Source organism: Crinia signifera, chromosome 5 (assembly GCF_055691185.1).
Source record: "Crinia signifera chromosome 5, ASM5569118v1, whole genome shotgun sequence".
Classification (NCBI taxonomy): domain Eukaryota; kingdom Metazoa; phylum Chordata; class Amphibia; order Anura; family Myobatrachidae; genus Crinia; species Crinia signifera.
The window spans coordinates 324,957,586-324,984,815 of NC_139221.1; the positions used below are offsets into that span (position 1 = coordinate 324,957,586).

At 49.2% G+C, this 27,230-nt stretch overlaps 1 protein-coding gene across 1 annotated transcript in view; it reads right to left on the minus strand.

The window, feature by feature from the left end:
• ZC3H3 (zinc finger CCCH-type containing 3) overlaps nt 1–27,230 on the minus strand; it is a 194,309-nt gene that overhangs the window by 110,264 nt on the left and 56,815 nt on the right. The window contains exon 4 of the mRNA XM_083144927.1: nt 13,712–13,853. Coding sequence (XP_083001053.1) covers nt 13,712–13,853 — 142 coding nt within the window. The remainder of the gene's footprint in view (nt 1–13,711; nt 13,854–27,230) is intronic.

Here is a 27,230-nt window from a genome sequence, read left to right on the forward strand (position 1 = left end):
CTAATGACTGTCGGAATCCCGACCGTCGGGGGGGGGGGGGGGGGGGTTGAAAGTTCCCTCTGACTCTGGGGTTTATTCTGATTCACTCGGAAAGGCACAATCACTCTCTAATGGACAAAACCATATGAACTGCAGGTGGGGCAGATGTAACATGTGCAGAGAGGGTTAGATTTGGGTGGGGTTTGTACTTCAAACTGATATATCTATATTGCAGTGTAAAAATAAAGCAGCCAGTATTTACCCTGCACAGAAACAATAAAACACCCAACTCTAATTCTCTCTGCACATGTTACATCAGCCCCACCTGCAGTGCAGCATGGTTTTGTCCATTAGAGAGTGATTGTGCCTTTCCGAGTGAATCAGAATAACCCCCCTGTGATAATTCAGTAGCAGTGAGCGTTCCGTCACTAAATGTACTGATCGCGCAATGGAAGACGCCCAGCTCTAACGATAATGACCCGGGAGAACTAAGTGCTGCTGGGGACAGGGATAGGAAATGCCAGATGGTTTCTTTAGCCAATATTCAAACGAGAACTTTGAAGGTCGAACTAGAGAAGGGTTCCATGTGAACAGTAGTTGTACATGGGTCAGTCGGTCCCAAGAGATGGGCGAGCAGTGGCAGTGAAAGTCCGCTCATAAGTTGTACATGAGGGCCGTAGAGCGTACACAATTATTGTATATATTGTTTTAAATATCGTAGAGCGGTCCTCCTGTCCACTGCATCCCGGCCGTGTTTCATCTGGCAGGCAGGGGGTCTACCCTAATTGCAGGGCGGTCATGCTGGGCAGCCTTGCCCTGCGTTGGGCGGCCCCCAACATAACATAGCAAGCAGTTGCGATCTTGCGATTTTAGCACAATTGCAACTCGTGATGAATAAGGTCCGATGACGTTAATGACGCATGCCCCTGCAGGTTGGTAGCGATGTCCTCTGTCATCTGTACAATCAGGGCCCACCATCGGTCATGCGTCCGTCATAGGCAATGGTGTCTCCATGAGTACATGTTGTCTAGTGTCTACCTGGTAGCAATATTCTCGTACCTCTAAGTCCAGTCCTGATATTAAGCAATCTTATGTTTTCGATCACCCTGCGTGGAGTAGAACTTGTGCGCTTAGACCAGTGATTTTCAAACTTTTTCAACTCGCGGCACAACAAACAAGACTTTAAAATTGCCAAGGCACACCATCAGTCCCCCACAGGGAAAATCACTTTGGCCCCCATAAAAATAAAAGCCAACCCATTGGCCCCATATGAAAAAAAAAAAAAAAAACAATCATACTGGTCCCCACAGGTAACAAAAATAAAATACACATGAAAACAAGAGACCAGTAAATAACCGTTGAACTGGTGGTGGTGGTGGTGACTGCAAATTGTTGTGGACATTTCTTGATCTGGTGGCACACTTGAAAACCGCTCAAGGGTCACTAGTGTGCCACGGCATAGTGGTTGGAAAACTCAGGCTTAGACAAAGCATAGCGGTAGGTGACTCACCATCTATGGAAAGAATCGGAAAGTCATTGTTGGTGTACAATGACTGCTTCAAAAGCAGGGACAAGTAGTCAATAAAAATAGAATTAAACATAAATTTGTGATTTTCGGTACACAGACTTCTAACATTAACAAAAGATAAAAACTAAATGTATATACAATGGGCCTGACTTGAACGCAGCAGTAAAAAAAAAAAAAAATAGAAAAAAATAGTACAAAAATGAAATAAGTTGCAAAAAAATTAAAATAAATTTTGCGATGCGGAAAATGACCAGGACTAATTGAATCAGGGAAGGATTTAATTATTCCTGATAAATGTTAGTAGCCCTGCAAAATGCAGGCACGTACCGTTGATTAAAGAGAAAGAGTCGTCAGTGAAAGGCAGAACACAGATGACACAGAAGGTTCCGCTACACAGACGCATTTTAACACGTTATCCTTGTAATGTAAAAGGCCCTTTAAATATAATTGCTCTTTGACAGAACTACTGCTTACACGATCACAGACCCTGCCAGAGGTTATTAATATCACCCTGCACCTTGGTCTAATTAGCACCTCTGTTTTCTTACCTTAACCATGATAATTAAATTAGTCACGTCAGATTAAGGTCACATTAAGTGCAAACACACAGAACAAAACGGAATAGAGGCACCTGGTATGTTAATCGCCGAACGCTTGACAAAGCCGCAAACCCAGGCTGGGCTCAGCAAGCTCAGTGCCGCTAGTGTAGATGAGGGGGTTCTGTGAGGGCTCCCGGCCACACACGGCCAGGGAAGTGTGATCAGACTCTGTACAATAGGTGATCCTATCGGGATATGGGCCGCCATGTAACCGCGTTCACGCACTGAAATCTACATAAGGAAAGGTAATCTGCTCCTGCGCCCTTTGCAGTAACTGTAATTACATAATGTTACATATATCTCGTAGTAAATCCCACTCTACTGCATATGCCCAGATAGATTTTCTTTAAAGCTTTTTTTTCTTTTTTTGGGATGCTACTTGTTCCTTTCGATAGTTAAAAGTGCCATCAATCTACGCGACGGAATATACTAAATGTAACGAGTGTATAAATGTCACAGCAATTGCAATACTCATGAATGTTTACGGTGGCCTATTGTGTACATACACACTGCCCGATTCAGGTCTATGGCCTACCCAGATAAAGCTGCGTGCCGCATTAAGAAGCCCCACTTAATTCAATGGGAAATCCATGCAGCTGCTCTTCCTTGGATATTGTTGTTTTGTTTTCCAGCGCCATTCGGTTAATCTACCGTAAATTCACGTGTCCCTGGGACTTCCCTTCACCAGCACCCAATCGCATCGCTGCTAGGGTGGGAAGCTTCCTGTTATTCGCTGGGCTCCTGAGACTCTCAGCCAATTGATTATTCTCTCAGTGATGACACTCAGAGGGTGATTCAGGGGGGGTTCACTCCCCCGACAGGCGGTGTTTACCTGCTTGCTAGGCAGTGAAAGAATGCTGCTAAGCGAGCGGGTCTGAATTAGGCCCTCAGAGAGCGCTACTGTGGCGGTGAGGCCGGTGATTATCTTACCTCTGGGATGGGCGGTATATAGATATTATTCCCAGGGACCCTGCTAAATAGGACTCTGCAGTGCCATAAGCTAAAATGCACACTCTAACGAGCAGGACCCTCCACCTGCATGGATAGCAATGGCTCCGGACAGTCGGGATTCCTCTGGAGGAAGCAGAGGATGCGGAGCTGGATCCATGCGCTGAATGTTGTACGATGTTTCATTCCATCGCAGAATGTGTCACGATAGCCCCAAGTTCCCCCGTCGGGTTTGTTACATCTCACAAAATAGTATTAAACCTCAGCGCAACTTGTGTGTTATATTACAGTTCTGCGTCCGATCCGCGGTGCATTTTCCTGCAGCCAAACACAGAGGTGCATCAAATCCACAGCAGATAATTAGCACGGACTGCTACTGAGAGAGGCCTGCCATCAAAATGCCGCCACTGAGAAAGAATAACCGCTCCCTGCAAATGCATCACAAAACAACAAACCAAACCATGGAAGAAGCATTTTCCCTCATCACCAGTCTTATGGGCCCTGCTGAACGATGCTAGATCTCTTGGAACGTCCAGCACACGGCGGTGTTTAGCGCTGTGTGCTGAGCGATCTGTCAGAGTCAGTGTTCTCTGCTCAGACACTGACCCCGGCGATTACTAGTATTACCCAGCATGCTGGAAATTAATAACCGGGGTGATTGTGACGCGTGGGGCCACACATTGCTATGGCTATGGCCCCTACACACAGAGAGATGAGATCGCTCAGAAAACGCCCCTTAATCGCTACGTGTGTAGGCCCCATGAGACTTCCCATAATCTGCTGGAAGTGAACCTCAGAGACCCTCCCCCAAAAATGCTTGGGTACACCAATGTTTTCACACACACACACAGAGAAAACGTAATGTTCTGCCCCCAAATGCCAGCTTTCTGTCAATCTAACTGCAACCGCTATGTAACTACTATGCCTGCAAATATTTGTTAGCTCATTGCGCAATCATTTTATGTTATCGGATGGATTGTGAATTCGCTAATTAGCCATCCATGCTTAACATGAAGGTGTGGCAGATCGCCACTTCGCTACCCAAGTACGGATCCGCTCCTTAACCGCAAAAACCGTCCTGAGGAACATTATCGGGCAAGTCAGGTCACCCGGAGGATCCCAGCAGGACCAGGCGCGTGAGCTCCCAGACACTAGCAGAGTCCAGCTGCCCGCGCATGGAGGAAACGATATCTGCGGATAACAAAGTAGCTGCAAATTGGCCGTGAAATGTGCCACAAATTGGCGTGACCAGATTGTGTGCGCTGATAATCGCCCTGTGACATACGGCCAGCTGCACATCGCACAATGCAGGGCTTCATTATAGCCAGATGCTTCTCTGCACGCGGCGCTCTTGCTGCGACGGGGAGAATGTGGAGCGCAGCGCAGGAAACCAGAGGTGTGGAACAGCAGAGAATGGGAGCAAGCCTCCTGTACTGGCGCAGGAAGGAGGAATCTCCCTACATCCAGGACACGTTTCCCCGTACGGAACTGATCCCTGCAGCAGCTGTGCATTGTACAAAATACCCCATTCCAATTGTTCTGCCCAAATCCAGAAAGCACGCCTAAATATACCGCTCCAAGAGTTGGATTACCATGGCATATGTGGTGTAACAGGTTTGCCGTTCAGATAGGACACAGAGGGCAGTTTTCCCTGTTTGTGCATGTATTTAATGTCATACAAGCCACAAATCCTCATCACAGCAACCAAGCTTCATACAATCAATCAAAGAAGGGTATTTGTCCTTGCACGCGGTGCCTCAGTGCCACCGGGCACTGTAAGTCCAAGTCCCTGGCACTACAATACTTATGCCTACTAACTGGCCCCTACCAGGCATCAGCACCATGACCAGCAAAAATAGTAACATTTTTAGGGGTCATTCTGGTATGTTAAGCATGCGAATAATGATTCTTCTTAACCCTTTACAGGATCAATTGTGAACCCAGAAATAAATCACTCTCTGGCAAAACTTAACCCAGTTTCCCCACAGTTGCCAGATGACGGCCGTTGATCTGAGTGTCTGGTCCTCTTCTGAATGCACTAACTGATGCCACGAAAGTTGGAACAATGACTCTCAGACGTGTAAAGCACCAGGATAGGCCTTACCGTAGGTCAAACCCAGAGGTGGGCATCCATTGGCATGAAGTCTGTCTAGCACTGGATGTTAGGACATGTAGCTCCCTGGAGTATTACACATTACCTAAGCCCAAGACCCCCAAAGGGGTGCACAAAAGCACTTGAGATTCACACGGAAGATGGGGTTAATTAACCCTAACAAAGCCATCCTACACTCCATGGGCCGCGCCGGTCATGCAGAAGTTAAGGAACACACCAGTGGCATCTCATTTAGTGACATTACCCAGGATTGTTCCCCGAAGTACGGCAGGGGGAAAGACTGGTCCGTCTGACAGGTCGGGCATGCGGCTGACACCCTGCGAGAGATTAAGCTGCAGGCTTTCCCGAACAAGAGACAGCGCTTTATATCTAACCCCAGAAGCTGACACTCACAGAAAAAGGATTAACTGGGCCAGATGTCAGGAGCTTCCACGAAACAATGAGCAGTTGTGTAAGATCTACTGTACCCTCATTATACAGATTAGAACGCGGCCCTTCCGGAGAACAGTCAGATAGTGGAGGCTGAAATCTTCCCCATTCCGCTTAATGAGATGTCATCGTGTGAGGAGCTTAAAACATTTCTACCCAGTCGCACAACGCTGAGATTATTAGAGAGCAAATTACCCCAATAGCTCGCTAGGAGCCCCCCATGACAAGAGGAGCCGGGGGAGGAGGAGAAAGAGGCTTTCTGACACTTTCATGTCAAGAAGGGATTTAGCGACAGTATGGAGGGGGGGGGGCATAACACGGATCTGAACACTAACAAAAAGTTTAACTAGACTGTAGAGACGACGAAGCCTGACGTGTCCCAATAATGAGGGATCACAGCCCAAACATATATAGGTATTTGAAAAAAGTGATGTAAGTACCGAAAAGTGGCACTATATCTTTCCTGGGGTCATAAGGATTAGTCCCTCAGTGTTCAGAAAAGGCTGCTGTTTTAAGGTGATGCGCCCGAGTCTCCTTGCCTATATAACCGCTGCTGGTTCTGCCCAGTGCCACAGATATTACTGTAACAGTGACCCATCACCACCTTCATCCTCTTATCCATACAGAGAGAGCAGGAGGATGAGCCAGTGACAGAGAGTAAGGGCCCAATTCACTCACCTCTGTAAGTCCACAAACAGGTTGTTAGGTCCATAGGCAAAAGGTTGACCACTACTGTTGGACTAAGGGTCGACACATCAAAAAGGTCGAAATGCATTAGGTCGACATGGGGGGATGGGTGGACATGGGGAAAAAGGTTGGACATGGAGGGGAAAGGTTGGACATGGAGGGGAAAGGGTCGACGTGGGGGGAAAAGGGTCGACGTGGGGGGAAAAGGGTCGACGTGGGGGGAAAATGGTCGACGTGGGGGGAAAAGGGTCGACGTGGGGGGAAGGGTCGACATGGGGGGAAATGGTCGACATGGGGGGAAATGGTCGACATGGGGGAAATGGTCGACATGGGGGGAAAGGGTTGACATCAGTGTTTAATTTGTGTCTGTGTGGCCATGGGCACCGTATAAGGGGATCACTGTGCTCGCCATGCTTCGGGCGCAGTACCACACTATTTTATCCTCCCTCTATACCAACTGGGAGGGTAATGTATGAACAAGTCGGTTTAAAAATAAATGATTAAAAACTCAGGTTGACCTGTAGAATGTCGACCTAATGACTGCATCCCTCCTATTATCCCTATAGAGCAGGGCTGGGCAATTGCGGCCCTCCAGATGTTGAGGAACTACACATCCCAGGATGCTTTGCATTCGTTTTGATATGTGGCCATGCTGAAACTGATGCAAGGCATGCTGGGATGTGTAGTTCCTCAACATCTGGAGGGCCGCAATTGCCCAGCCCTGCTATAGAGTGTAAGCTTGCGAGCAGGGCCCTCCTACCTCTATGTCGGTCTGTTACTACCCAGTTTGTCCGATCACTGTGATTTCCAATTGTAAAGCACAACGGAATGTGCTGCCGATATATAAGACACTCTAATAATGACACAAATCTCTGCCAGTTGGTGGGAGTAATAGTCATGGCAGACAAGACTTTCTGCCTTGCGATACGTGAACGCGCATCGGAATCGGATCGGGATCGCAAGGGTTAAAACCCTTGCAATCTGCATCAGATTCCGATCCGATGTTGACTATATTGTCAACATCGGAAGGCAAAAAGTACCGTGTGTACACACCATTAGTGTGGCTATATGACGCGTTCGTGGTAGTGGCGGAGGCCGGAGCGGACACACCCCATAGCTGCCAATATAACGGTCTACAAAGGAAACGAGATGGCGTTGCCATGACATTTTACCGCCAGCACTGGAACGTGATCGCACAGCCCTGACAGCCTGATTTCTGCCTGTAGTCACACATTGCTGTGCGCGATTGGCCATCGCAACATCTCAGTAACTGAGTTCACACTCGCCGATTATCTACCGATAATATCAGAATTACAATCTAAATCAGGCCCAGCATATATGAGGGAGGGAGGGAGGGGGAGAGAGAGAGAGAGAGACTGCCATTGCTACATTTTAGTAGCACACTTGTTGTGTATTACTAAAATAACAGATCATTATGATACAGCAACTACTGTGAAGCTATAATCCCCAATGATGTCACAAGCACCTGATCTACTTATTGACGGGACACCGGTTCGCGGAAAGCCCGGCGCCTGCTGGGCGAATCACGGGATGTGGCTGAGGAAGATGACACCGCAATGTACAGATGTTTGACGTGATAAATAGACCAGTTATTAATTCCTTCCCAAGTCGTAAATTCAGCATGATTTAATCCGCCTGGCCCTTATCATATTATGCCAATATCCCTGACATGAGGGCTTCACATCGAACGTGACGAAGTGTGAGTAAGGGGAACCGCAGTTACTGTGTAAATTTGCCCAGAGTGACGGGGCGGAGCGGAGTGGGACGGGGAAGGTTGTCAAGTGGGCCAGATCTGATTTCTGAGGAGGCTGCTCTGGGCGGCCATGAGGAGGTTTTCACAGCTTGGTCCAGACCTGATGACACAAATTCCTGCTGCTGAGAGCACTTTGGGCCGACACTGCTACACGGGATTATCATATCAAGGAAGCGAAAACCTCTTTCCTGAAACAAACACTGTCACTCCCTCCCCTCAGAGTGTCCCCAAGTGACCGCATCAGCATCTCTGACAGTCTATAGCTTTCACCACGAACTGTCCTCCGACTCCGGGAACGACATTTACAGATAATCATAGAAAGCATCGCTCTTAACTTCAGCCCAATACTCAACATGGACGTTCCCATGGGGTTCAACTGCAATAACCCTGACACCCCCATTCTAAGTATAGGGCCTAGGTGACATGAGGTGCAGGCATATAGGTCTGAAGGTAGGAAGTGAGCATGGCAGGGATGGCCAGGCTATGATTTTGTTTTTTTTTCTAGCTGTTGATTGGCTGCAGGTTGTTCTATTTCCGTCAAAATTACAGCTACTGCAAGGTACTCTCATACCCCTTCACATTGCAACTAATTACCGGGTACAAGCCGTCTCGACCCGGTAATTAGTGCAATGTGAAAGGTTACCAGGTGCCGCGAACGGGTAGCAACACAGCAATAAGAAAGCAGAGGTCGAGCGACTCGTTTCCCGTTCACACTATGGAAGAGGCAGCACTTGGAGCAGCGCCCGTTCTAAGCGCTGCCTCCCCCCCCGCACCCAATGATGCGCAGACTCCCCGCCGCACCCCCGGATGACATCAGCGAACCGGCAATAATGTCGTTCGCTGAGGGGATGTGAACATCCCAAAATGCAGGGTCGTGCCCAGACTGAACCGTTTCAAATTCCCGGTGTGACCCTGCATTTAGTGATGTGAAAGCGGTATCACTTTTTATCCTACTCAGTATTACCCCGCCCTTTACTAAACCTGAGAGAGATCACCAAACTATTAACACCTGCCGCTAATAATGGAAGATCTGCATAGGTGTATGGGGTCCCACTTCCAGCAACCCTCACTTCAGTGTTAAAATCGTACATCGTGTTTGCCAATAGCATTAGAAGACTAATGGTTATTACAAACCTTTTAAAAACCCTTGTGCAATTACGTTGGCACAGCTGAAAATGGGTTTGCTCATCAGATAAGCTATAAAACTGGCCTTCCTTTGACCAAGTTGAGTTTCTGGAGCATCACATTTGTGGGTTCGAGTGGCTTTAAGAAATAGATGCCTCCCAACTGGCAGATTCATAAAATGGCATCCATAAAACCTGTCAACGTCTGAGGTGAAGAGGTGGCCTTCTAGGCAGTCCATAACACGTTATTCCAATCTTCCTCTGTCCAATGTCTGCGTTCTTTTGCTCATATTAATGTTTTCCTTTTATTGGCCAGTCTCAGATATGGCTTTTCTTTGCCACTCTGCCTAGAAGTCCACCAACCCCAGAGACGCCTCTTCACTAGACGTTGACACTGGCATTTTGTGGGTACAATTCCTCATTTTGGTTCATCTACGCCCTAATAGTGATAAACAATTATCACCCTATACATGGCAGGACCCCCAAGCTGTTTTCCACCTGATCTCACACACACATACATTGTAGAGTGGACAGGTAGTATAATGTCATAGATGTGTTACTGTAAAGAAAAAACCCACTTTACACTAGTAATAGAAGTGATACCCCAAAGACTCAAAGTCTATCCGCTCTCAGCCACTGAATGTGATCACCACAAACAGCATAAACAGAATTATTCCGTAGAGCGCGCGGCACAGAGCGGAAACGAGGGGCGGGTGTATCGATAAATCTTAAGCTCATCCACAATGATCGGGGACTCTTATTAAGTAAATTAATTTAAGTTAATTTAAGTTGATCATGACTCCCGATCATGGTGATTTACGAAGGGGGAAATTGCATTAGGAAAGGCCGTGTTCACCAGATAGGAGAGAGGATGAAAATTAGATCCACTTAGCCGTGTGAATTAATATGGAAATAGCAGGTGTAAATTTAACCTTATCGAAGGAGCGAAAATTATCTTCATAAATTTGAGAGAATGGCTCCCGAGCCGCTTATAAATCTATTTAAAACAAAAATATTACTGAAAAAAAATGCAGTAAAATTAATTTAAAATACACTTTCATCTATTTCCTGCAATGGTTCATTTGGGCAGAGGGGGGGAGGGAAAGGTTTGGTAGATTTGTCAGTCTTGAAGGGAAAGGACGCGGTGACTTAACCTGACAAATGGCTGAGCCGTGATCAGGTATTTACTGTGTGTATGTGCTGAGCCAATATCCATCCATGAGGTGCGAGGCACAGCGTGCCTCACGGTAGCTCGCAGAAAGTGTAAAGGTTGCATTCAATTGGATTCGAGAACTTTTTCCAAAAATATGACAATGAATTTGATGCGCATATTAACCTCTTATTGACCGGGGTGTTCATGTGCGCAATGGGCAGCAAAGGATCAAATAGAGGTAACCGATGCCTCCGCTGTAGATAACGGTCGTACAGTCTTTTTTCGCACTGCGCACCCTCTGAAAGTATCCCAACACCGCTGTGGGCACCATATGGACATTTATAGTTGGACGTATCTCGCCCATATACCTAGCGAGGCACAATGAGACATTCTGGTAGAGCAAGAATACGATAAGGGCACATAACTGTTCTCTATTTTGGTGTCTCCACCCATACCTGTTTGAGGCACTATATCTTGTGGCTGCTTTCGCCCTGGAGTAACTAACCAGTGCTGAGAGTACCCATGGTGTACGCCACTTTGATTGGCTACTGGTGAATTCGGCACTCACCAGCTGCGGCTGCCGCTTGGGTTTTCTGGCTACCGATGTATGTAGGAGCAGTGGGGGAGGGGGTGACCTCTCTGAATGTGGTCATTCAGGATATCGTTCAGTGTATTTGTGGTGGATACAGGAGTACGGTGGGAATCGTTGATTATATTAATCGTTCAGCGAATCGTCTAGTAGTGTGTGCCCGGCATTAGAGTGTTTGGGCTGGGTAACACCGTGGCATCTTGTTTTGTATGCAGATAATCACAATTACATACAGAATATAGGCATGCTCTATATCATTGTAATCAGCAGAAGCTGTGTGTGCATCCGATTCGCACCCGGTTGTGAATAATATGCATTTCACAGGAAAAATGTGCAAAGATGACACGTACAGAAGATATTTTGACAGAAATAAGTATATTTAACATTTATAAATTTTTTAAAAAAATTACACATGTCTTTTTAGTGCAAATGTGCTGTAATTGCGTGCTTGGAATTGATTTTAAACATTACAGAATAAAATCACCCAAAACATACCAGCTATAAAACAAAGCGCACACAAAGCAATATGATCGCTGAGCAATATATTGCTGGGAGTCCCGTTTTCATCATTGACCAGAGATGTGATGCTCTGCCAGGGAAAGCCGCTGGTCGCAGAAGCATGCTCCTCAGAACAGCGACCACCCCAGGGCTGGTAGCGGGAGCGTGCAGCGGGGACAGTCGCCCTGTACACACCGGGATATGGTTGCTCATTGACCATAACCCGGCGATTATGGCAGAAATCACCATGTGTGTCCAGGGCTTAAGTCTAAAAGCCTGACTGTATACAGCTGTTTTGTGTGAGACTCTCTTACTTCTCTCCCATTACATTGGCTGAGTTATATGTGTAACATGGGAAAACACCAAGATCTGACTAATTAGCAGCGGGTCTTATCCAGAGCAGAAAGCTTCCGACTTTTAGTGACCTCAGGCGCCATTAAACTGTCCGAATTTGTAAAACGTCATTTCTTTTGCGCAAAAATCAGACATTTCATAGAATCAGATCATATCGTCTGACACGGAAAGGGACCAGGAACGCGAGTAGGTGAGTAGGCGGGGGTCCGTAAGACAGGCACCGGGAAGGAAGGGGTTACCCACGCCGCCTCCTACCCGCGCTCGCTGTCAGACACTCCACGTCCCCGGCCGCAGCACAGAACTGCAAAGGCAGACGGCAATCAGCCTGAAACCCGCGCAGAACTCCAACCGCGACGGGACACAAGGAGTGACCAGACCCACTGCCACCACTGAAACCCGTTACTGCCGCTCCCACTCCCTCGGTGAACACGTCTACCTCACCCCCCATGGAGGAAAAAAAAAGCCCAAAGCACCACCTTACACACCAGCCGGAGTGCACCCACCATCAAGTGCACACAGACGAGCGGGACGCCGCCACCGTGCACTGACCTGGACTCTGTCAACCCAATACCCCAATTCACCTACCCAAGACCCCCACCCCAATTCCGTTAATGCTTCAAATTACTATTTAATTTGGTTAGCAGTATACAGCACTGCGCACCAGCATTTTGGAACACGTAATCTGTAACAATTTGCTACAGCTTGCAACAATCCCCTTACAAACATTATTGTATGTGCTATACTTTGTATCAACCGTTTATTGTGACAAAACGTATGTATTATATCTTTACCCTCATGCATACAGAATGTGTGTAAACTTGATTTATTGATGAAGTAAAATTTACTGTTTTAAACGAACCATCCCCAGTGTACCACTCACTTTACTTCCACACACACACCAAGGAGCAGAGCGCTGCACCAATCCCCATTTAAAATTCCTTAGCACATCCGGATCGGTCATCTGGAAAGTGCAGCAGCTAGCACCGCACAACTGAGGGCAGTGCGCAGGCCACCAAACTTTTCTTGTAGTGCCTAGGAAAATGTTTGGACGCCCACGCGTTTTAGGGGAGGGTGTGTGACATCGACGATCACATCTGATTCGGGCCCTTGGCTGAATAGGATTGTGCAGAAAGCAGACGTGTGACATGCTAGAAACAAGCACAATGCTGAAGTGCACAGTATAACGATATGAAGGGGAAATAACGTGTGCAAAGCATCGGTCTGTGCCCGCCTGTGACTGTCTCCTGAGGGGGGAAAACCCTTTAGATGATTCCCATTGGCCGGGGAATAGTGCTGGGAGCTGACCGTACAACTGCCTGTGTGTGTATGTATTTAACACATAGGAACACGTGTCTCAGTAACCATCTCCTTGCTAAGCACTTCACACCAGCGGTATTACCGGCCACATGGGGGGTGCAGCTGTTACTGTGCTAGTGAGATGCCGTGTTCTGTATTGTCACACAGAGCATGGGGACAGCCTGACCAGCACGGTGACCTCGGAGAGGAGATCAGCTCCTGACTGCACAGGAAACGGGCTCACTGGCTGATACCACGGGATTTCTCCTCATGTCCGTGGCTCGGAATCCACTGATGCAGAGTTATACCCCTTTCACACTCGCAGAGCCGGGTCATACCCGGGAATGTGTTCCCGGATGCTTCCCGGGACTCTACTCGGGAATGTACCCTTTCACACTGCACTCAGACCTGGGATCGACCCGGGACAGCCCCATTCACACTGATCCTGGGAAATCCCTGCAAATACATATGCATGTCATTAGAAATGGACTCCAGGGCTCTGAAAGATGACATCAGCATTTGTTAGCCCAAGATAGCTCCAATAAGCAGCTTTTTTAAAGTCCCGTGTACCCAATCCCGGGACCATTCACACTGACCGCATCCCGGGTTGATTACGGAATCTTCCCAGGTCAGGACTCACCTTGTCCTCCAGGTAAGAGACGAGCTGAGCGTAGACAGTGGTGACGTTACCAGGGGAGAAGCGCCATTTCTCTTCACAATCCTGTAACGGGTCTTTATAACCCGGCTGGAGGCGGAGCTTTTCAGAGAGGAAGAGGAGGCGGCTGAAGAAGAGAAGAGAACAAGCTTTAGGTGCATATCCGAGAAAACACAAAATGTGGCAGCAATAACAATCAGGTTATACCAGCGACCCCTGTGTAATCCCTACACCTGCCACATAAACCACTTCTAGCCACAGCCACCTCCGAAGCCTTACTGCAAAGCAGCGCTTCCTCACACAGGTCTCTACTGGGCATGGAAGGAGTCCGCTAAGCTGCAAAATAATTATCAAAATATGACTGGATTTATACACAATAAAGAACAAAGAGCAGGGGCGGAACTCCAGTCCCTGAGAGCTACCAACAGCGGCTCTTTTAAAATGTTTCAATGAGTAAAGAGTGCACCTGCCAGGTGACCTGGGAAATGTTTGAGTGTAATGAATGCACCTGTGCACCTGCTGGGTGACCCGATAAATGTGCCAGTGAGTAATGAGTACACCTGTGCACCTGCCGGGTGACCCGAGAAATGTGCCAGTGAGTAATGAGTACACCTGTGCTCCTGCCGGGTGACCTGGGAAATGTGTCAGTGAGTAATGAGTACACCTGTGCACCTGCCGGGTGACCCGAGAAATGTGCCAGTGAGTAATGAGTACACCTGTGCTCCTGCCGGGTGACCTGGGAAATGTGTCAGTGAGTAATGAGTACACCTGTGCTCCTGCCGGGTGACCTGGGAAATGTGTCAGTGAGTAATGAGTACACCTGTGCTCCTGCCGGGTGACCCGAGAAATGTGCCAGTGAGTAATGAGTACACCTGTGCTCCTGCCGGGTGACCTGGGAAATGTGCCAGTGAGTAATGAGTACACCTACGCACCTGCCGGGTGACCCGAGAAATGTGTCAGTGAGTAATGAGTACACCTGTGCTCCTGCCGGGTGACCTGGGAAATGTGTCAGTGAGTAATGAGTACACCTGTGCTCCTGCCGGGTGACCCGAGAAATGTGCCAGTGAGTAGAGTACACCTGTGCTCCTGCCGGGTGACCTGGGAAATGTGTCAGTGAGTAATGAGTACACCTGTGCTCCTGCCGGGTGACCTGGGAAATGTGTCAGTGAGTAATGAGTACACCTACGCACCTGCCGGGTGACCCGAGAAATGTGCCAGTGAGTAATGAGTACACCTGTGCTCCTGCCGGGTGACCTGGGAAATGTGTCAGTGAGTAATGAGTACACCTACGCACCTGCCGGGTGACCTGGGAAATGTGCCAGTGAGTAATGAGTACACCTGTGCTCCTGCCGGGTGACCTGGGAAATGTGCCAGTGAGTAATGAGTACACCTACGCACCTGCCGGGTGACCGGAGAAATGTGTCAGTGAGTAATGAGTACACCTACGCACCTGCCGGGTGACCTGGGAAATGTGCCAGTGAGTAAGAGTACACCTGTGCACTTGCCGGGTGACCTGGGAAATGTGCCATTGAGTAATGAGTACACCTGTGCTCCTGCCGGGTGACCTGAGAAATGTGTCAGTGAGTAATGAGTACACCTACGCACCTGCCGGGTGACCTGGGAAATGTGCCAGTGAGTAAGAGTACACCTGTGCACTTGCCGGGTGACCTGGGAAATGTGCCAGTGAGTAAGAGTACACCTGTGCACTTGCCGGGTGACCTGGGAAATGTGCCAGTGAGTAAGAGTACACCTGTGCTCCTGCTAGGTGTTCTGGAAAACGTGACCTGTTGGTAGCTCTGGGGAACTGGAGTTGGCTAGCCCTGACCTAGGATGTTGCGGAGAGCTGACATTCGGTGCCGTAACACTGCCATGTGTGGGCTCCAGCACAGGGTAATATATGGTCACTAGACAGGATAAACCCCAGCTCACAGCATCACATTTATCATAAGGTGTCACTGCCTTTATACATGTCCATACAAGTGTCATTAGAGCACTTGTGGCCGCTTAGACGTTTAATAAAATAAAAATTCAATTTATAAATTTCATGAGCTAAATCCCCATTCTTTATTTGATTATTATTATTTTGATTATTTGTCTATTATATGAGTTGGCTTATTATGGTGAGTATTGAGTCCTTTTCTGTATTTATTTGAGCATGTGGTCACCCCAGACGCAGAATGGTGTATATATGTGTGTGTGTGTGTGTATATATGTATGTTTGTATATCTATCATCTATATCTCTACATATCTTTTATCTATAACTATATCTATCTATATAGATAGATACAGTGTTCCCGCTAGGCTGTTTTAGCGGGGCACTGCACCCTGCCCAACTTTTAAAGGCCAAAATGCGCCCTGCCCCTCTAGCAGCCTCACAGGGAAGCCCAGTGTCGCCGTAGACGGCGATGCCCGGCGCTTCCCCGGAAGCACAGCAACTTCGGAGGCGCCGGGCCCCCCTTTGATGATGTTGTCAAGACCGCCCCCCGCTGTGACGTCAGCGGGCCCGGTTCGCCCCCTGCCCGCTCTAAATGCTAGAGTGAACACTATAGATATTATATAGATATAGATAGGTCTAGTGTCTAATTGTGTGTCTCTGAAACACTGCCATCTCTTGGCAGCGAGTGAAACTACATCGCTTTCTCTCTGATGCCTGCACAAACAAAGAGGCAATCACAAGGTAGCAGACTAGCTTTCAAAACCTTTGCTTGGAGCGGGCTTACTAGTATAAATATATATATAGCTAAATACTCCGCACATCTGAGGTGATGTACCCCCAGTAATACCAGCAGATGAGTGGCGGTGACCGGCGAAAATGCGGGAGCGCGCATTAGCGCTTACCTCTGCCCCATACACACTGGGCGGCGATTGAGATGAAAGCCACTCCGGTGACTAAACTGACCCGATGCCTCGTATATATATATATGTGAAAGATCACTGAAATGAGGAAGGGGCCTATTTTCAGGGGCGCTGAGACATTGCCACTCAGCAAAAGAACCCTACGCTGGAGGAATCGGTGCCCACACTATACATTGTGAGTCTCTCAGTTTTGCTTCCGCTGAGAATCTAAGTTCTAGACACGGGAAACTATAAGCTGTCAGCGGTAACGGAGGTGAGTGGATACCACCATGGCGCTCTCTGCGCATCTCATCCATTCCTTGTGGCTACAACACCATTATATCCCACTGAAGTGGCCAGAGACCAGACTTAGATATGACATATACACCGCACCTCCCTGGCTACAACACCATTATATCCCACTGAAGTGGCCAGAGACCGGACTTAGATATGACATATACACCGCACCTCCCTGGCTACAACACCATTATATCCCACTGAAGTGGCCAGAGACCGGACTTAGATATGGCATATACACCGCACCTCCCTGGCTACAACACCATTATATCCCACTGAAGTGGCCAGAGATTGGACTTAGATATGACATATACACCGCACCTCCCTGGCTACAACACCATTATATCCCACTGAAGTGGCCAGAGACCGGACTTAGATATGGCATATACACCGCACCTCCCTGGCTACAACACCATTATATCCCACTGAAGTAGCCAGAGACCGGACTTAGATATGGCATATACACCGCACCTCCCTGGCTACAACACTATTATATCCCACTGAAGTGGCCAGAGACCGGACTTAGATATGACATATACACTGCACCTCCCTGGCTACAACACCATTATATCCCACTGAAGTGGCCAGAGACCGGACTTAGATATGACATATACACCGCACCTCCCTGGCTACAACACCATTATATCCCACTGAAGTGACCAGAGACCGGACTTAGATATGGCATATACACCGCACCTCCCTGGCTACAACACCATTATATCCCACTGAAGTGGCCAGAGACCGGACTTAGATATGACATATACACCGCACCTCCCTGGCTACAACACCATTATATCCCACTGAAGTGGCCACAGACCGGACTTAGATATGACATATACACCGCACCTCCCTGGCTACAACACCATTATATCCCACTGAAGTGGCCAGAGACCGGACTTAGATATGACATATACACCGCACCTCCCTGGCTACAACATTATATTCCACTGATGTGGCCAGAGACCGGACTTAGATATGACATATACACCGCACCTCCCTGGCTACAACACCATTATATCACACTGAAGTGGCCAGAGACCGGACTTAGATATGACATATACACCGCACCTCCCTGGCTACAGCACCATTATATCCCACTGAAGTGGCCAGAGACCGGACTTAGATATGACATATACACCGCACCTCCCTGGCTACAACACCATTATATCACACTGAAGTGGCCAGAGACCGGACTTAGATATGACATATACACCGCACCTCCCTGGCTACAACACCATTATATCCCACTGAAGTGGCCAGAGACCGGACTTAGATATGGCATATACACCGCACCTCCCTGGCTACAACACCATTATATCACACTGAAGTGGCCAGAGACCGGACTTAGATATGACATATACACCGCACCTCCCTGGCTACAACACCATTATATTCCACTGAAGTGGCCAGAGACTGGACTTAGATATGACATATGCACCGCACCTCCCTGGCTACAGCACCATTATATCCCACTGAAGTGGCCAGAGACCGGACTTAGATATGACATATACACCGCACCTCCCTGGCTACAGCACCATTATATCCCACTGAAGTGACCAGAGACCGGACTTAGATATGACATATACACCGCACCTCCCTGGCTACAACACCATTATATCACACTGAAGTGACCAGAGACCGGACTTAGATATGACATATACACCGCACCTCCCTGGCTACAACACCATTATATCCCACTGAAGTGGCCAGAGACCGGACTTAGATATGACATATACACTGCACCTCCCTGGCTACAACACCATTATATCCCACTGAAGTGGCCAGAGACTGGACTTAGATATGGCATATACACCGCACCTCCCTGGCTACAACACCATTATATCCCACTGAAGTGGCCAGAGACCGGACTTAGATATGACATATACACCGCACCTCCCTGGCTACAACACCATTATATCCCACTGAAGTGGCCAGAGACCGGACTTAGATATGACATATACACTGCACCTCCCTGGCTACAACACCATTATATCCCACTGAAGTGGCCAGAGACCGGACTTAGATATGACATATACACTGCACCTCCCTGGCTACAACACCATTATATCCCACTGAAGTGGCCAGAGACCGGACTTAGATATGACATATACACCGCACCTCCCTGGCTACAACACCATTATATCACACTGAAGTGACCAGAGACCGGACTTAGATATGACATATACACCGCACCTCCCCGGCTACAACACCATTATATCCCACTGAAGTGGCCAGAGACCGGACTTAGATATGACATATACAGCGCACCTCCCAGGCTACAACACCATTATATCCCACTGAAGTGGCCAGAGACCGGACTTAGATATGACATATACACCGCACCTCCCTGGCTACAACACCATTATATCCCACTGAAGTGGCCAGAGACCGGACTTAGATATGGCATATACACCGCACCTCCCTGGCTACAACACCATTATATCACACTGAAGTGGCCAGAGACCGGACTTAGATATGACATATACACCGCACCTCCCTGGCTACAACACCATTATATCCCACTGAAGTGGCCAGAGACCGGACTTAGATATGACATATATACACCGCACCTCCCTGGCTACAACACCATTATATCCCACTGAAGTGGCCAGAGACCGGACTTAGATATGACATATACACCGCACCTCCCTGGCTACAACACCATTATATCCCACTGAAGTGGCCAGAGACCGGACATAGATATGACATATACACCGCACCTCCCTGGCTACAACACCATTATATCCCACTGAAGTGGCCAGAGACCGGACTTAGATATGGCATATACACCGCACCTCCCTGGCTACAACACCATTATATCCCACTGAAGTGGCCAGAGACCGGACTTAGATATGACATATACACCGCACCTCCCTGGCTACAGCACCATTATATTCCACTGAAGTGGCCAGAGACCGGACTTAGATATGACATATACACCGCACCTCCCTGGCTACAGCACCATTATATCCCACTGAAGTGGCCAGAGACTGGACTTAGATATGACATATACACCGCACCTCCCTGGCTACAACACCATTATATCCCACTGAAGTGGCCAGAGACCGGACTTAGATATGACATATACACCGCACCTCCCTGGCTACAGCACCATTATATTCCACTGAAGTGGCCAGAGACCGGACTTAGATATGACATATACACCGCACCTCCCTGGCTACAACACCATTATATCCCACTGAAGTGGCCAGAGACTGGACTTAGATATGACATATACACCGCACCTCCCTGGCTACAACACCATTATATCCCACTGAAGTGGCCAGAGACTGGACTTAGATATGACATATACACCGCACCTCCCTGGCTACAACACCATTATATCCCACTGTAGTGGCCAGAGACTGGACTTAGATATGACATATACACCGCACCTCCCTGGCTACAACACCATTATATCCCACTGTAGTGGCCAGAGATTGGACTTAGATATGACATATACACCGCACCTCCCTGGCTACAACACCATTATATCCCACTGAAGTGGCCAGAGACTGGACTTAGATATGACATATACACCGCACCTCCCTGGCTACAGCACCATTATATCCCACTGAAGTGGCCAGAGACTGGACTTAGATATGACATATACACCGCACCTCCCCGGCTACAACACCATTATATCCCACTGAAGTGGCCAGAGACTGGACTTAGATATGGCATATACACCGCACCTCCCTGGCTACAACACCATTATATCCCACTGAAGTGGCCAGAGACTGGACTTAGATATGACATATACACCGCACCTCCCTGGCTACAACACCATTATATCCCACTGAAGTGGCCAGAGACCGGACTTAGATATGACATATACACCGCACCTCCCTGGCTACAACACCATTATATCCCACTGAAGTGGCCAGAGACCGGACTTAGATATGACATATACACCGCACCTCCCTGGCTACAACACCATTATATCCCACTGAAGTGGCCAGAGACCGGACTTAGATATGACATATACACCGCACCTCCCTGGCTACAACATCATTATATCCCACTGAAGTGGCCAGAGACCGGACTTAGATATGGCATATACACCGCACCTCCCTGGCTACAACACCATTATATCCCACTGAAGTGGCCAGAGATTGGACTTAGATATGACATATACACCGCACCTCCCTGGCTACAACATCATTATATCCCACTGAAGTGGCCAGAGATTGGACTTAGATATGACATATACACCGCACCTCCCTGGCTACAACACCATTATATCCCACTGAAGTGGCCAGAGACCGGACTTAGATATGACATATACACCGCACCTCCCTGGCTACAACACCATTATATCCCACTGAAGTGGCCAGAGACCGGACTTAGATATGACATATACACCGCACCTCCCTGGCTACAACACCATTATATCCCACTGAAGTGACCAGAGACTGGACTTAGATATGACATATACACCGCACCTCCCTGGCACCGGCTCAGAAGCTTCATAAACAAGGAGAAGTAGCGTATTTGGAAATGCAGATAACATTTATCCCATCCTTATGGGAAAGATCCTTCTCTCAATCCCCTTTTATTTCACAGAGAGCACCAGGATTATTTTACTGTAACCCTACAGATAAATGACGCCGAATGCAGCAATTACAGACCGGACTCTGTGAATTGGAGACCGGACTCTGGGAATTGGAGCCCGGGAAGGGGGGCCGTCATCAGAAATCCCAGGATTGGGAAGGGTCACTGTATACACGGAACGCAGCGTTAAATAGAAGCCTGAAATGAATATCACCCTGTCACACACTGCTTTTATGTGGACATGACTCTCTCACACCAGAAACCAGCGCTATCTTTATATAGAAGAAACTCATTATCGGCCCATGCTGGCCGGCCAAGCTGCGGATATTTATATAGTGATATGCTTCTTTATTGCTCTGGCCGATTACCTCCTGGCACAGTCTACTGTGGTTATTCCAGTCCTCACACTTCCTGGGGCTGCTCAGGTTTGTGGCTCCATTTACTGAGTGTTTGCAGAGCACAGCCAGGAGGAGGCGATAGAGTGCAGACAGACGGGGGCATCTCCTGCTGCTGCAGCCAAATCCTCATTGATAGAGTAATAGGCCCCAAAACCACGTTATACCGGCTGTGCCAGTGTCTTACCGGCCGCAGGTATAGTCATATCTGGCCTAAGACACTTTTCTAAGGGTTGCCTACAGGGTGTCTAAATTATACATGTAGCAAAGTCAGGAAAAAGGGGTAAGTGCAGTAACACCTATTGAGTTGTCGACCTAATGGCTGTCTATCTACTTGTTGTCTACAAATGGTCCCACATCCGTCATAGATGACCCAGGAGGAAGAGAGCTGGAACCTGCCTGCCATTGTCATAGATGAGCCATGAGGAATAGTGCTGGAACCTGCCGGCCTTTGTCATAGATGAGCCATGAGGAAGAGCGATGAAACCTGCCAGCCACGGTCATAGATGAGCCAGGAGAAAGCTTGCTGGAACCTGCCGGCCATGGCCATAGAGGAGCCAGGAGGAAGAGCACTGGAACCTGCCGGCCATGGCCATAGAGGAGCCAGGAGGAAGAGCACTGGAACCTGCCGGCCATGGTCAAAGAGGAGCCAGGAGGAAGAGCGCTGGAACCTGCCGGCCATTGTCATAAACGAGCTAGGAGGAAGAGCGCTGGAACCTGCCGGCCATTGTCATAGATGAGCCATGAGGAAGAGTGCTGGAATCTGCCAGCCATTGTCATAGATGAGCCAGGAGGAAGAGAGCTGGAACCTGCCGGCCATAGTCATAGATGAGCCAGGAGGAAGAGCGCTGGAACCTGCCGGCCATGGTCAGAGAGGAGCCAGGAGAAAGAGCGCTGGAACCAGTGGGCCATTGTGATAGATGAGCCAGGAGAAAGAGCGCTGGAACCTGCTGGCCATGGTCATAGAGGAGCAAGGAGGAAGAGCGCTGGAAGCTGCTGGTCAGTGTCATAGATGAGCCAGGCTAAAAAGCGCTGGACAGACAGGAGGAAAAGCGATGGAACCGGTTCGCCACTGTCATATATGAGCCAGGAGGAAGAGAGCTGGAACCTGCTGGCCATCGTTATAAAGAAGCCAGGAGGAAGAGCGCTGGAACCTGCCAGCCATTGTCATAGAAGAGCCATGAGGAAGAGCGATGGAACCTGCCGGCCATTGTCATAGATGAGCCATGAGGAAGAGCGATGGAACCTGCCGGCCATTGTCATAGAAGAGCCATGAGGAAGAGCGATGGAACCTGCCGGCCATTGTCATAGATGAGCCATGAGGAAGAGCGATGGAACCTGCCGGCCATTGTCATAGATAAGCCATGAGGAAGAGCGATGGAACCTGCCGGCCATTGTCATAGATGAGCCATGAGGAAGAGCGATGAAACCTGCCAGCCACGGTCATAGAGGAGCCAGGAGAAAGCTTGCTGGAACCTGCCGGCCATGGCCATAGAGGAGCCAGAAGAAAGAGCACTGGAACCTGCCAGCCATGGCCATAAAGGAGCCAGGAGGAAGAGCACTGGAACCTGCCGGCCATGGTCAAAGAGGAGCCAGGAGGAAGAGCGCTGGAACCTGCCGGCCATTGTCATAAATGAGCCAGGAGGAAGAGCGCTGGAACCTGCAGGCCATTGCCATAGAGAAGCCAGGAGAAAGAGCAATGGAACCTGCCTGCCATTGTCATAGATGAACCAGGAGGAAGGTCGCTGGAACCTGCCGGCCATGGTCAAAGAGGAGCAAGGAGGAAGAGTGCTGGAACCTGCTGGTCATTGTCATAGATGAGCCACGAGGAAGGTCGCTGGAACCTGCCGGCCATGGTCAAAGAGGAACAAGGAGGAAGAGTGCTGGAACCTGCCGGCCATTGTGATAAATGAGCCAGGAGAAAGAGCGCTGGAACCTGCAGGCCATTGTCATAGAGAAGCCAGGAAAAAGAGCCGGCCATTGTCATAGAGAAGCCAGGAAAAAGAGAGATGGAACCTGCTGACCATTGTCATTGATGAACCAGGAGGAGGGGCGCTGGAACCTGCCGGCCATGGTCAAAGAGGAGCCAGGAGGAAGAGCGCTGGAACCTACTCATAGAAAAGCCTGCTCATAGAGAAGCCAGGAGAAAAAGTGCTGGAACCTGCTGGCCATTGTCATGAAGAAGCCAGGAGAAAGCGCTGGAACCTGCCGGCCATGGTCATAGAGGAGCCAGGAGGAAGAGCGCTGGAACCTGACGGCCATTGTCATAGATGAGCCAGGAGGAAGAGAGCTGGAACCTGCTGGCCATAGTCATAGATGAGCAAGGAGTTAAAAAGCTGGAACCTGCTGACCATGGTCATAGATGAGCCAGGAGGAAGAGAGCTAGAACCTGACGGCCATAGTCATACAGTAGATGGTATCCGGACTATTTGTAGACAACAAGTAGATAGACAGCCATTAGGTCGCCACAATTAGATCGACAACTAAATAGGTCGACATGCTTTTAGGTCGACATGTCATTAGGTCGACATGTCATTAGGTCGACATTGCCATTAGGTCGACATGTCATAAGGTCGACAGTCAAAAGGTCGACAGTCAAAAGGTCGACAGTCAAAAGGTCGACAGTCAAAAGGTCGACAGTCAAAAGGTCGACAGTCAAAAGGTCGACAGTCAAAAGGTCGACAGTCAAAAGGTCGACAGTCAAAAGGTCGACAGTCAAAAGGTCGACAGTCAAAAGGTCGACAGTCAAAAGGTCGACAGTCAAAAGGTCGACAGTCAAAAGGTCGACATGGTTTTTTTCACTGTTTTTTGAGCCGACATGTGCCGACAGGCGGTATTTCATGCCCTACTATCCACTAGGGCGTGGTGGGAGAATAAAATAGTGTGCAGAGCGCAGCGAGGTACCGTGCCCGAAGCATTGCGAGCGAAGCGAGCGGCTGCGGTTCACTTCAAACTGTGTCCATGTCAACTGTGTCGACATTTTGGCCAAAAAACAGTGAAAAAAAACCATGTCGACCTTTTGACTGTCGACCTAGACACTGTCGACCTAATAGCAGTGTCGACCTAATGGCATGTCGACCTATTGAGTTGTCGAACTAATGGTGTCGACCTAATGGCTGTCTATCTACTTGTTGTCTACAAATGGTCCCACATCCGTCATAGATGACCCAGGAGGAAGAGAGCTGGAACCTGCCTGCCATTGTCATAGATGAGCCATGAGGAATAGTGCTGGAACCTGCTGGCCATTGTCATGGATGAGCCAGGAGGAAGAGCGCTGGAACCTGCCGGCCTTTGTCATAGATGAGCCATGAGGAAGAGCGATGAAACCTGCCAGCCACGGTCATAGATGAGCCAGGAGAAAGCTTGCTGGAACCTGCTGGCCATGGCCATAGAGGAGCCAGGAGGAAGAGCACTGGAACCTGCCGGCCATGGCCATAGAGGAGCCAGGAGGAAGTGCACTGGAACCTGCCGGCCATGGTCAAAGAGGAGCCAGGAGGAAGAGCGCTGGAACCCGCCGGCCATTGTCATAAATGAGCTAGGAGGAAGAGCGCTGGAACCTGCAGGCCATTGTCGTAGAGAAGCCAGGAGAAAGAGCGATGGAACCTGCCTGCCATTGTCATAGATGAACCAGGAGGAAGAGTGCTGGAACCTGCTGGTCATTGTCATAGATGAGCCAGGAGGAAGAGCGCTGGAACCTGCCGGCCATTGTCATAAATGAGCCAGGAGGAAGAGCGCTGGAACCTGCAGGCCATTGTCATAGATGAACCAGGAGGAAGGGTGCTGGAACCTGCCGGCCATGGTCAAAGAGGAGCCAGGAGGAAGAGCGCTGGAACCTGCTCATAGAGAAGCCAGCAGAAAAAGCGCTGGAACCTGCTGGCCATTGTCATAAAGAAGCCAGGAGAAAGAGCGCTGGAACCTGCCGGCCATGGTCATAGAGAAGCCAGGAGGAAGAGCGCTGGAACCTGACGGCCATAGTCATAGATGAGCCAGGAGTTAAAAAGCTGGAACCTGCCGGCCATTGTCATAGATCACATGTCTTCAACCTGTGGCCCTCCAGATGTTGTGGAACTACATTTCCCAGCATGTCCTGACAGTTTTTGCATGCTCTTATAAGAAAAAATGTGGTAATGCATGTTGGAACATGTAGTTTCACAACATCTGGAGGGCCATAGGTTGAAGACCCATGTCATAGATGAACCAGGAGGAGGGGCTCTGGAACCTGCCGGCCATGGTCAAAGAGGAGCCAGGAGGAAGAACGCTGGAACCTGCTCATAGAGAAGCCAGGAGAAAAAGCGCTGGAACCTGCTGGCCATTGTCATAAAGAAGCCAGGAGAAAAAGCGCTGGAACCTGCGGGCCATTGTTATGGATGAGCCAGGAGGAAGAGAGCTGGAACCTGCCGGCCATTGTCATAGATGAGCCATGAGGAAGAGCAATGGAACCTGCCGGCCACTGTCAAAGATGAGCCAGGAGAAAGGTCGCTGGAACCTGCCGGCCACGGTCAAAGAGGAGCCAGGAGGAAGAGCGCTGGAACCTGCCAGCCATTGTCATAAATGAGCCAGGAAAAAGAGCGCTGGAACCTGACGGCCATTGTCATAGATGAGCCATGAGGAAGAGCGCTGGAACCTGCCGGCCATTGTCATAGATGAGCCATGAGGAAGAGCAATGGAACCTGCCGGCCACTGTCAAAGATGAGCCAGGAGAAAGGTCGCTGGAACCTGCCGGCCATGGTCAAAGAGGAGCCAGGAGGAAGAGTGCTGGAACCTGCCGGCCATTGTCATAAATGAGCCAGGAGGAAGAGCGCTGGAACCTGACGGCCATTGTCATAGATGAGCCATGAGGAAGAGCGCTGGAACCTGCCGGCCACTGTCAAAGAGGAGCCAGGAGAAAGGTCGCTGGAACCTGCCGGCCATAGTCAAAGAGGAGCCAGGAGGAAGAGCGCTGGAACCTGCCGGCCATTGTCATAGATGAGCCATGAGGAAGAGCAATGAAACCTGCCGGCCACTGTCAAAGAGGAGCCAGGAGAAAGGTCGCTGGAACCTGCCGGCCATAGTCAAAGAGGAGCCAGGAGGAAGAGCGCTGGAACCTGCCGGCCATTGTCATAGATGAGCCATGAGGAAGAGCAATGAAACCTGCCGGCCACTGTCAAAGAGGAGCCAGGAGAAAGGTCGCTGGAACCTGCCGGCCATGGTCAAAGAGGAGCCAGGAGGAAGAGCGCTGGAACCTGCCGGCCAATGCTAAGTCCACGGCTCAGCCAATGTTTCTTTGTCTCTGGCACTGTCGGGGTTAATCTGGAAAATCAAGGATTACAAAGGGAAGTGGCGATGTGATACTGATGCATTCTCTGTAATACCACCAAAAATCACGGCAGCTTCCAGTAATCACACAACGTGCACGGGTGAGCAGGGTCACATTCGCCCGCGT